Raw genomic sequence first — 13,238 nt, forward strand, 5'->3', positions numbered from 1 at the left:
ACATATTATCTCAAAACATTACAGAGACTTACTCTGTGCCATCCACATTAAAGCTGTGTGCTGCCTATTCAGAACCTCTACACCACGTAAGTGGAACATCATCTTAAATGAAAAGGTAGTTTGCAATACTGAACAGGAATCATTTGGCTGGTTAGGCACAAACCATAAAATGACAGCTCATATCAGAATAGCCAGTAACAGAATTCTTATTAAATAGTCTGTACTACATTCTCAAATATTTTTGCATCAGTGGACACCATCTCTTCCAAAACAATCCTAGCCAAATAATGATCAAAGAAGGCATTAAGTTTGACAGGGCAGAATGTGGACAGCCCATGCACAAGAGGAGAGGCAGACTTCCTATCAGCTGCTGAGTATTGCATGGGCACTTCCTTTCACCCAGTATGAGTAAACTCAGAAGTGGGTACGAGAATGTCAGCTTTGGCAGGGCATACTCTGTGCAAAACCCTTTCAGAATAATTTATGAAGCAGAGTTTCATCCTAATAGTAAATGTATATAATAAGGTGTTAATTTAATAACAAAAATGGCCCAATTAAATTGTTAAAATAAAACATTTTATCACTCTTGGAATACTGCCTATTGTTTAAATCTCAGCCAGAAGTTGTATAAAAGAATTCCACTAAGAGAAACAAAAACTCCAATTTACACCAAAAATCAAGGCATTTCCTTGAATACGACCCGCTTGGCCTTGGCTGAACAGTGCCCTATTAGTCCTCCATGTGCAAAGGCAGTGTTACCTGAGGCTATTTATGGAGTCAGTTACTCATCTCATCTCAAGCAAATCTGACATAAGAGCTACTATACAACAAATAGTCCTGGCACCCTGTTCTCTTATCCCAGTTCCAAAATTAGAATTAGGAAAATGTCTCTGGAGGAGTTTAAATAGTTCCACATACTATTCTAAAAGGTGAACTCAAGGTGATTGGAGAAGTCTATAAGAGCTATAGCCATACACTGCTTCACAGAAGTAAAAGTTTTCAGAAGTCTGTTTATTTTAAAAGATATTAAGAAGCTCATCTCTATCAAAAGCAAACATTCAAATAAAACATAACTAAAAGCATAAAAGACTTCAAAATTATGGTGCACCTAGAAAAAACATAAAAGCTACACTCAGGTTATTTTGCATTAATTTTAAAATATTTAAGGAAAAATTTTAACTATAATTCAAAAATACATAAGCCACAAATAAAAACCCTGAATACCTGGTATAGTTACACAAAAATAAAAATTTTCTGCATGACTTAAAACAAAAACCACCATAAGCAAAGTCAAAAGACAAACTAAGTAAAATATCTGTCTTACTTTGGACAAAGAATTAATTTCTTCACTACAGAAAGAGCTCCTAGAAATCAAAAAAGACTAACAAATAGAAAAATGAACAAAGGACATACACAGGCAGCTTGTAGAAAAAGAAATGCAAACATGAAAATATGCTCAGCCTTACTCATAAGAGAAATGCAAATTAAACCAATTCTGAGTAATTATTTTTCACCTGCTAGATTGGCAAAAATCCAAAAGCATAACAACATATTGTACAAGCAAGGCCATGAAGAACAGGCACTTTCAAACTTTGCTGGTGGATATGCAAAATGGCACAATCCCCTATGGAGGGCAATTTGGCAATATTAACCAAAATCACAACTGCATTTACTCTTGAACTAGCCATCCCACTTCTGGGAATTTACCCTCCAGATATACCTGCAACTCATACAAAATTATGCATGTACAAGGTTATTCATCGCAGCATGGTGTGTAATAGCAAAAGACTAGAAATACTTCAAGTGGCCATCTACTGGGAACTGGTTAAATAATTTGTAATATATCTACACAATGGAATGTGTAAGAAAGGAATAAAAATAAGGACAAATATTGTGTTTGCTCATATCTGCACATTTTTTAAAAACCCTGGAAGGAATCATAAGAAACTAATAAAAATGGTTACTTTAATAGGGTGGGGGTAAAGAGACAGGTGTGAGCAAAACTTCTAAATGTATACTTTTATATTTTTGATTTTTGAACCATATAAATATTAGTCCTCAAAAATGAATACGTAAAACTAATATGGCATTAAATGGCCTCATTTTGTGTACGAAAATAACACCATTCTATTTCTGCTAGAAACACTACAATTAATGTCAGGAAGTGCCTGACCCCTTGACATCAAGGTGAAAAACATTTACATTTCAGCATTTCCCATTGGCCTTCCCTTCTGCTAATCACAAGCAAGTCAACTTTACCGGGCTATCAACACAACTTCACTGAGCCTTTCCAGTGTAAGATGCCAGTGAGGGGGTTAAACAACCAGTGAATTACTCGGTACTCTCACTACCACATGAACACAGATGCCACCAGGACAAAGAAAGGGAATAAATGACAATTACCTGCTTTCTTTCCTAACCTCTGCTGAAACTGGAAACCTAGTAACAGTGATCCTGGTCAAGGCTGCTGTTTCTGAAATTTAGTTTGGCCTCAGAACCTTTAAAAGAGAAATGTCCATCCCCAGCCCCATCCAAATAAATGAGTAACACTCAACCTACTATTTGTAGACACAATTATGCCTACAGCGCCCCAGGTGTCTTCCTTTCCACAACTTTCTCCCTTAATGCCAGAAGATACTTAAAAGTGCTAAGAGTAAGGATTATGTAAATATAAGATATTATTGTACCTTTAATGCTTTGGTGACATACAGGGTGTTTTCCCATAGGAAATTACAAAAAATTTATATTAATTTATTTTAGTTGAAAAAATGGACTTTGCAAGGTTTTCTGGGATATGGCCATGAAAATGAATCACAAAAATTTTAGAAAAATTAGCAAACTGTATATTGAAAACCAAGGGAGGCAAATTTCCTGGACATGCATAAGAGATATCCTACTTTTTAGGAAGAAACAACTAGAAGTTAGGGCAAAAATAAAAATATGAAAAACAGAATTTAAAGCCTATTTACTAGCTTAGTCATAAAAGTACATTATAACTCATCATAAAATTTCTACAGTGTTTTTCCACATGTTCAGGACTAACAGGAGAGAATCAAAGTTGGAAGAACTCTCGAAGGTTGCCCAAACTGCCCACCCAGTGAGAAAGCCCTTCTTCAAAATGCATGAAGTATTGGGCTGGCTGGTTAGCACAGTTGGTTACAGCATGTTGCTATAACATAACACCAAAGTCAAGGATCCCCATACCAGACGGCCGCCAAAAATGAATAAAAAATAAAATAAAATAAAATAAGTAAATAAATAAGTACAAGCATGAAATGAAGAGCAGCTTCCACCAAAGCAAAACCCAGCTTCAACATTTCTCTACAAAAAAAGAGCTAACTGCATCTCCCAGGAGCAGCACATTTGACCCTTGGACAGTTATTTCCCATTCTAAGAACCTTCACAACCCTCCCCTGTCAAGCCAAACTGGATGCACTTTGTCATTACAGGGGAAAAAAAACAACTTGCCTTGTAAAGCCATTCTGAATAAGTTCTCTCTGAAGTTTCTGATCTTGAGCAGCATATTCAGAAAGTTCAGACTCCACCGCCGGAGGGAGAATGTTTGGAATAAATTTAGAAAATAGAGTTGGAGCCATCTGAACCCACTCTGTGAGAGAATGAAAAAATTCATTAAGGAAATCATACAGACAAATTAAATGGAAAAGAGAAAGTTTTCTTTTGTCCAAAGAACAAAAATATACATAAAACCAAATTTATAACACCAAGGTTCAGATCCCAGATCCCAGTACCAGCCAGCTCCCTCACCAAAAAAAAAGATAAAACAAATTTTAAAAGAGGGGAAAAACTAATGCAACCCCATTTTGGTAAAGAACATGCAAAGAAATTAAACTTCCTTTCTAAAAAGAATTTATAGTATGGAGAAAGCAGGCATTTTTACATTTTACTGATTTAACAGAATTTAATGAAAATCCCTCAGGAATGTTTGAATGCATCTTGTCGAAAACCCTAAATTTGGAGGAAAACTTGAATGAGATTACCAAAGAGTTCGGTGGGGGGAAGGGGCTTGGAGGAAAGGAACTTGATGGAAATACCAGGCCTATTAGCCATTCATTAAAATAATTTACTGGCTGAAGAACAGAGTAGCACCAGTAATAATAAGTAGACATATTTAAAAAAAGAGGCAACAAGAAAAGGTAGAGGGGGTGGGAACTAAACATTTACTAAGTGGGCTGGAGATAACTGGTTGTACTTTGGAAATAAAAATCTTTTTTGACCCATATTAAATTACAGCAAATTAAATACATATCACAATAAAAAAGGAGAATTAGGTGGTTATCAAATTATTTTTTAAAAAAGATCAAGAGAATAATCTATAGCAAATAAAAAACCAAAGAGAAGTCACAGGAAAATATGTGCTCTGGAAATGACAAAGATGAATCAGTTCCTTTACTATAAAGAATTTGTGCAAATCAGTAAGACCAGATAAATAAGTGAAATACAGGACTAGATAGTTCACAAGAAAAAAATACAAAGAGTAAGTAGCCTTGTTAATATTCAGAAAAAATCAAGCTAAAATAAACACACACTCTTCCCCCTACTTAACTACTTAACACACATAACACCACCCTGTATCAAGGGCAGGATGAAACCAGTATTCCCTTTCCTTATTGGTGGTCCTCAATTTACTACTGTTATCACTTCTGAATTGTTTTAATCTAGCCCTTTCAAATTTTCCCTCTTGGAAAATATTTTGGCTGTATATATCAAAAACCATAAATACTAAATGCCATTTAATCCAGTAAACCCACTTTTAAAAAACTGTAATCAGAATAAATAATTCTAAATCTGAAAAAGCCACGTTTGATGCTGTACAATGCTATGTCAATAGTAAGTAAAACAGTGGAAGTAAAAAACTGTCCAACAGGAGAATAGCTAAGTTAAAGGCAGCAAATAAACAAGCATTTCAAATGATACAAGGGCCAGTCCACCCACCCCTTGCACAAACTCACAGAAAAATGTTCTCAATATGGCCCTCCTTCCAACTTAGCTCAAAGATGGCTTTAGAAAGAATCTCATTACGGTGCTCTGGAGAACCACTAACCAGTCAGTCAGAGCTAGCATATAAATCAAACCTATCTGCAACTTGATGGAACTCCAGGTAGTAGTCATTAAAATAAAGATGAAGAACCAAAGTGCGTGTATTAAATGAAAAAAGGCAGGATAGGATTGCTGGAACTATTCTTAAACTGAGCTTCTAAAGACGGAATGGAAACGCTCCAAATATAAGATATCAGAATCCCCAAGAATTAGGGCCCATGAATCCAGAGTTTTAAAAACTTTCTTAGGTGATTCAGATGCTGTCTACATAGACCAGCACTTAAGAACCACTGCAAAGGAAGAAACTTTTACACTTAAAATTCAAACTTTTAAAATATTCTCACCTTAAATCTGTCAAGTGAATAAAATTGCTTTAGTAAACCAGGAATGTAATGGGTACTGGCAAGACACATAAATGTCAAATATGTTTAAAAGTGTCTCAGAAAATGCCTAGGGCAGCAAAAGGTTAGACTGTGATAAAATTCACCTTTTCAAAAAGATAATTCTCAAATATAGAATTGTCCTCACGAGTAGTATCAATCCTATTACAAGAGCCCAAACCTGGATAAAATAGCATTTAGATAAACATGTATTTATAGTTTCTTCTACTCTTAGTGATTAGCTTTATTCTGCAATTTTGTTGCTTATGATAAAAGCCAGAGCTGATAAAGCTGCCTACTTGGGAGGTGGAATTTGTCATACTACACTTGGATTCCTGCAAACATAAAAGAAAAAAAAAATCATAACCTAGCACAAAAAAACCCATGAGCCATTTTCATCACACTACAGTAAAATGAAATTCAAAATTCTGAAACTAGAAAAAATGTTTACTGAAGACACGCAATAAAATATTTTTGCTTCTTTATACAACTAACTTCTGTTAAAAATTACAAAGAATAGGGCCGGCCCGGTGGCTCACTGCTACAGTGCGCCGCTTGGGAGCGCGGCGGCACTCCCGCCAAGGGTTCGGATCCCACATACAGACCGGCCGCTCACTGGCTGAGCGAGGTGCGGGCGCAACACCGAGGGTTGCGATCCCGTTGCCGGTTCCAGTACGGGCGCGACACTGAGGGTTGCGATCCGTTGCCGGTCACGAAAAAAGACAAAAAGGAAAAAAAAAATTACAAAGAATAGAGCTCAAAATCTGATCCAAATTTAAGTTTGGGTAAATTTAAATAAATCTGAGTACTCTAGAAGTCACTAATAGTTTAAAGTAGCCTATGAAAGAAGATATTTCTAAAATCAGGCTACCCCCTAGGACCACAGTTTACACGTTAGCAAGCTAAATTCTGACATATCTTTTAAATTAATTAAGCAAATAATCAAGCCATCAATTAATTAAAATAAAATAACCACTAAACTCAAATGGATAACAACAGCAACAGTGAATGTTTGCATGCTTATTATGTTATCAGGTACTGTGTTAAGCTCTTTACATCACAGTTTTATTTCATTTAATCCTCAAAACAAAAGAATTTCACAAAAAGATAATTACTGTCAAAAATGCAACCCCTATGCTTATAGACTGCAGAGCAATGTTCTACCCTGAGAAATTTCCAATCTCCCATGGACATTTTTTAATTGGCTAGACAAGTCTATGACAAGTTTGAGGTTCTAGCTTACAAACAGGAAGAAATATACAAAAGCACTCTGGGATTCCTTTAAATCCACAATGTTTTATTCTAAAATAGATAATTAAGATAATTTACAAGCCATGATCTTTGATTTTTGGCTCTGCTCTTCTGATTATATCTCTCCCCATAACATCCTTATAAAATGACAGTAACTTTACCAATACTTCTAGATTCCTTGCAAGTTACATAACAGGCCTAAAAAGATGGAGTTGTGAATCTATATGTCTGTGCATATTTGCAGCATGTGGGTTAGGAAGTAACAGAGAAACCCTGTAACAACAGACAGAGATTAAGACCTAACATGAGATTTAATTTTATCCAAAGTGTACCCTATGAATTATTTCCTTTCCACCCAAATTACTGTATTTCCTTCACAGGTGTTGGAAAAACCAAACTAGTTGGTTTTCACTAGTAGAGAAAGAATTCCAAATGAGTTCTGAATTTACATTTCACAATAATGAATATCTACTCATTTTTGTTTTGCTATAGCAAACCCAAATACTATCATGCCTCACAAAACACACATAGAACCACTGTTCTCTTGTATAAGGCTGTAACATAAACAGGCCCAATCCCAAAAGGATTGACTAAAGTTTACCTGGTCGGAGAGTATAGAGGCCTTTCACGATATTTGCCATAGTTGAAGGTGTGACCTGAAATGGTGTTGACTGGGCTTCTAAAAGTAAAGCTGAAATAAGAAGAGAAAATGGGTTAAAAAGAATCAACACTTACTGATTGCCAAGGTTTCTCTTTCTTTTACTATTTCTCCTAGACTAAAGGGTAAACAAGTATAAGATAAGAGCAGCCCAAGAGGAAAAATCAAGAGTTTATATACTAAGGATTTTTTTTTTTTTAATCTAACATAATACCTCCATCTAACAGGTAAATACATGAAGGTCTGCTGGAAAACTAATGGAAATGAATCAATTCATGGAGGTTCTGAAAAGTAAAGCTTTCTAAAAGCAATAAATAGTACGTATTCATGGTACTTCATAAGTGAACTGAAAGTGCTTCCATTACATTTGAGGAATAAAATATCATATAATAAACTCCCTCAATCATTTCTCCTTCCTCCAAATCACCACATTTGAGGGATTTTTTCTGAAAAACTGTACATATTAGCAATTTTGTTAACTGTGATCAGAAACAGAAACTCACTTTCCCAAATGTTACATTACAGCTGCATCTACTTTTTGCTTACTAAAGCTAATGGGCAAGAGACAATGATGGTTTATCTTTCTCATTTTGATGACTTTGGTAACCACGTGATCCTGACTCTGAACATGACAACAGAGTCAATTTTCTTTTACATTATATACCAACACATATTTTATTAAAAATTTTTTTAATAAATAAGAATTCCTCTAGATAAAATCACTAACAGATACAAAAAAAAATCCATTATTTAATGGATACGACAGATAACAAGTGACCTAAAACAGTTCATTTTTAATTGCTCTCTCAAAGACCTGCACTTTACTAACAAAACAAACAAAAAACTTGGCATAAGTTTACTCTAAGCCAGACTTGTAAAATCATATAAACTGCCACCTTACTTGGCCAACAAGGACTTTATAGTTTCAAACATACAATGTGAGTAACATTTGAATTTATATAACAAAGGCCATCAGAGGTGCACTGTTAAAGTTTATCCTTTCAATTTTATCACTGGTAGATAGTCACAATTTTCAATGGCATAGATAAATTAAGGATGACAAACGTTAAGCATTTCAGAAAATGATGTTGCTTTAAAATGCAATGCTTAAGAATTAAAATTCTAAGTGTTAGGTTCTGAGAGTCTCTTCTAACTCAAGGATCTAATTTCAACCTGTATCCAAAATCCAAGCTCACTCTCTTTATTAATCCATCTGCCTACTTTTTGACCAATCGTTTTGGCTTGAATTAGCCTTGTTCCCACTAACTCTTCATGTTTAAACACATACTTGTTATGTGGTCAAGTACATACATTTGCAAACTACCCCTACCCTAACTATAATTACCTATGTCAAATTTGATAGCTATGAAGAAATAACAGGTTAAATATAATACTAAGATTAACTTATACATAAACTGTATATAAATTAATTTGGGATGAATTAGTTGAAAATAATTACATTCAATAATAAAAGATTATTAGACTTGAGAAGGTGTAATATTTCACTAAAATCCTCTCCACCTAAATTCTTTTCAGGAAAAACAGTGTTTAAAATTTAAAAGATTTTCTAGTTAATCTCTCCTTTTAAAGAAAAAAAAAGGGGAATTTGAAGAAGAGGTAGCTTGAGAGAGGAAAGAATATTTATGTACTTTATATATGTTGAATTCTCACAAACTTTACATATGTTAAATTCTCACAAGCTTTATTTAATTTAGGATTTAATTTCTCACAAGCTTTATCATCTACCTTTTTTCTTTACAAATAAGGAAAACTCAGGCTAAACAAACAAACAAAACAACCAAAAAAGCCCACTAAATAATTCATCAAAAGTCACAAGCTAGCTGGTGATGGCAGAAGAGGTCTGAGAACTTGTGTTTAACTCTAAATTCTGTACTATTTCTACTTCACCATACCATACCCCTGAAAGGTTGGTCTTATGGGCAACTAGCACTAATTGTTACCCTTGGAAAGTTTTCTTCTAAAACTCATACATTAAAGAAACAAGGATTCTCCAATAATCCCACTGATCATAGATGTCAAGAAATCATAAGTTTTAAAACTAGAATAGGACCTGAGATAACTTCTAGTCTTAATCTCTTTCTTTAAAGATTATGACAAAGTCTAGACAGGTTAAGTGCCTTGCTGAAATTCACACACCTTTTTTAATACCTGAATTGGAACCAGAGCCAAGATTCTCTGCTCTTGTAATTATTCCTCAGTGCTACAGGTTTGCCCAGGGGCTTCTCTCCTTTATTAATTTGAGAAGCCACTGCTAAAATAAAAACTAAGACTAAAAGATCTGTTGACTTCAAAAAACTTCAGAATTGGTAAAGGGACACGAACATCAACTACACTGTATATTGATACATTAAAAAAATTTTGCCCAGGGGCTTCTCTCCTTTATTAATTTGAGAAGCCACTGCTAAAATAAAAACTAAGAGTAAAAGATCTGTTGACTTCAAAAAACTTCAGAATTGGTAAAGGGACACGAACATCAACTACACTGTATATTGATACATTAAAAAAACTTTTTTTCAAATGAGAAAGGGGTTTGAACTAAAATGCAGAATTTCCTAAGGAAATTAACTGAAAGTTAATTATTGAAAATTCTGTGCAAACTGAACTATAAATCTTTTACTGCAAAATTAAAGTGTAACACCACTAGTTGACCCCACTGCTATGTACTTATTGACACATTGTGCAGAAACACCAACACAATATACAGAGACACCCTGATTAATGTAGTTCCTAGCAGTTCTGTTTTCAGAGTTTAATTCAAACTAAAAATTAATTCCAAAGGAAAACAATTTTACTACCAACCAAAAATAGGAGCCACTTTATTTTATAAGCATATATGTATGCAAATGATTGTACCGTGAAGCTGACAGAAAACTAGCTTTATCTGCAGTGAGAAGTCACTGTCTTCATTCACAAAACATACTATTCATGAATAATATGCGGCATTCAAGTACCAATTCTTTATTAGCAGAGAAGATGTTCATTTTGCCTTGCTGTAAGAAAGAATTTGCTCCCAAATTCTTCTGACATTCCTCTCATCTGGAATCTGGGCTTTGTGACTGCTTGCCCAACAGAATACAGCACAAGTGACACTGTGCCAGTTTCTGGGCCCAAGACTCAAGAAACTGGCAGTTTACATTTCCTATATATATCTTGGGACACTCACTCTTGGAGAAAACATGAGAGGAACCAAAAGCCAGCACCAACTTACCAGCCATGTGAATGAGCCTACTGAAAGCCCCAGCCCCTGGTTGAGCCATATCAGCCAATGCTAAGGAAAGCAGAGATAAACTGCTCCACCAAGCCCTCCCCAAATTGCAGAGCAAAATAAAAGTTTATTGCTGTTTCAAACCACGTTTTCAGATGATTTGTTACACAGAAATAATAAATGGAACACTAGCATTTCCAAATGTTTCTGAGGCCACATGAAGGAAATTACTGAGAAGATTTTAGAAAATCATAGAAATTGAGTGTAGCTATTTGTTTTGTTGGAGTAAGGAGGTAAGTGATATGAAAATGTATAACTAAAGATATGACATCAATCCTTAATAGCATAACCAATTAAGTTTCAATTTTAAAAACCCTTAATAGGTATGTTATCCTAGATTAAATTAATTTTAACTTCTCTTTGCCTCAATTTCTCTATCTGTAAAACGGAGGTAATGATTGTACCTATCCTATAAGGTTATAAGAATTAAATAATATTTGTAAAGTATCTAGAACAGGTCCTAACACACATAAGCAGTGTGTGTATTTTATCTACATAAAATTGTTAAACACTTATACAGTCCCTTGTTGTCCTGGAGGCCAAACTAATGAGGCCACTGGTCAGTTTTTGTATCTCTTGCTCTAAGTACAACACCTGGTAATTGCTCAATTAAGTATCTGACAATCTGAGTTTTATCCAATTTACAAAAGCTTACGGGCCTTTTCAGTATACTTAAGGAAAAAAAGGAATATGTACCATTAAGTATAATTTTTACTGGAAAACAGACCATATAATTAAAAAAAGGAAGAAGTAATCTGTTTATGTTTTCTCTCACTAGATCTGGCCTACTATATTCTCTTGAAAACTCTCTTTGTATATGCCCAATAAAATTCATTTCCACATCACTGGCAAATATAAAAACATATTTACAAAATAAATAGGCTTTTCTACCAGATGGCAGCATTTCTCTATAGAATTTTACCAAGAAAGACTTCAAAATGCTATGTTCTACTTCGGCTGAGGAAATACTCAAATGGTTATAATTAATAGTTGAAATATCTCATGAGATAATGTTTAAAGGTGTTGGCAAGCATGTGCCCAGCCTTTAAAAGAAAAAAAAAAACGCATGTCATATTCCCAAGATTCTAGGCCTCTATTCTGATTCTGGAATCTCTTGGGAACGTAATAATAAAACATATATTATCTTCAACTACAGTTGTATTTGATACTCTGCCTTTCTAAAATAAACTGGCCCAATGTTTCACAATTCCTTCTCTTAATTTAAAATCAAAATCAAAAAAAGAGGGCCGGCCCGGTGGCGCACTGCTACAGTGCGCCGCTTGGGAGCGTGGTGGCGCTCCCGCCGAGGGTTCGGATCCCACATACAGACCGGCCGCTCACTGGCTGAGCGAGGTGCGGACGCAACACCAAGGGTTGCGATCCCGTTGCCGGTCCCGGTCCGGTACAGGTGCGACACTGATCCGTTGCCGGTCACAAAAAAAGACAAAAAGGAAAAAAAATCAAAAAAAGAGTTTATGGTCAAGCTTAAAATAATTCTTCTGTACGAACTGGTAAAAGTTTATTGTGATAAAAACTAATTATGACTAATATAGCAAAAAAAAATACATACTGCAAATCCAACTATGTGCCAAATTCTAAAAAATGACTTTATATACTGCATAAAATATGAGCTTTTAAAGAATGCTGACACATTAGGTTATAGGTACTTCCTAAACTCTACTTGGAGAGGCAAATTCTTTTAGGAAAGGTAGAATGAGATGCCACCTACTGTGAGGGGTCAGGAGACTTGGGAATGGGGAAAGAACTGAGCTTTGCATTTTGATCTGCTTACTTAATAATCTACATAGCCACATTAAATATTTTACAAATCTTAATTAACAGAAAACACAGGACCTCAAAAGGCTAAGAAGCTTTCCTAAAATACACAGTAAACAACAGAGCCAGATTAGAGAAGGGTTTCTGCACTAAACAGTAAAAATTAGAGAGGATTCTGTACTACCATTTCCAAGATATAATACTGCACTTCTTCTAGAGTTACTGATAATAAGTTTAGGAGTGAACCTCCTAATAATATTTCCCCCATTGTCAGAGGGGAAAAAAGGCAAGAAGTATCAGGCCAGACACAAAGGCACAGTCCAATGACCTGACTAAGCTGCTCCCAGCTCACTGGGTGACCTTCCAGTTCTATTTTCAATTCCTCAGTGTCTTTCCCTCTATAATAGGGTAGCTTCAACACCTCCTTCCTCCTGCTATCTGGTTCAGAAAAATTTCAACATTGGGGTGTATATGACAATGCCCTCAGCAACCCCCCCCCAAACGAAACAAAATAAAAGATCATTGCTAGTGTTATCTCACCCCTATAAGGAGATGAATTACTTACGCATTAGGCTGTATATGTGCTTTTCTGCAACATGTTCCGTAAACAGCTTTATAAGGTCATCTTTTAAGTCTCTGTTAAGCTTGGTTTCGATGTAAAACTTATTCTGAAAAAGAAAGTAAATTCTTTTCCATGTACCAATTGGTGAAAATGATTAGTCTAATGAACTGAAGCACTGGATATTATTTTAGGAAATAATGCATAAAGCTATCAATTAAAACAAAAACCCCAACATCAAACAACAAAAGTCCAGCCACTATTAGTTAT

At 35.0% G+C, this 13,238-nt stretch overlaps 1 protein-coding gene across 1 annotated transcript in view; it reads right to left on the reverse strand.

Moving 5' to 3' along the window:
• CACUL1 (CDK2-associated, cullin domain 1) overlaps positions 1–13,238 on the reverse strand; it is a 58,110-nt gene that overhangs the window by 3,300 nt on the left and 41,572 nt on the right. Inside the window, exons 5-7 of the mRNA XM_008579953.1 lie at positions 12,975–13,077; positions 7,291–7,380; positions 3,469–3,607 (exon numbers count right to left, since the gene is read on the reverse strand). Coding sequence (XP_008578175.1) covers positions 3,469–3,607; positions 7,291–7,380; positions 12,975–13,077 — 332 coding nt within the window. The remainder of the gene's footprint in view (positions 1–3,468; positions 3,608–7,290; positions 7,381–12,974; positions 13,078–13,238) is intronic.

The sequence above is a fragment of the Galeopterus variegatus genome, unplaced genomic scaffold (genome assembly GCF_000696425.1).
Source record: "Galeopterus variegatus unplaced genomic scaffold, G_variegatus-3.0.2 Scaffold1992, whole genome shotgun sequence".
NCBI lineage: Eukaryota > Metazoa > Chordata > Mammalia > Dermoptera > Cynocephalidae > Galeopterus > Galeopterus variegatus.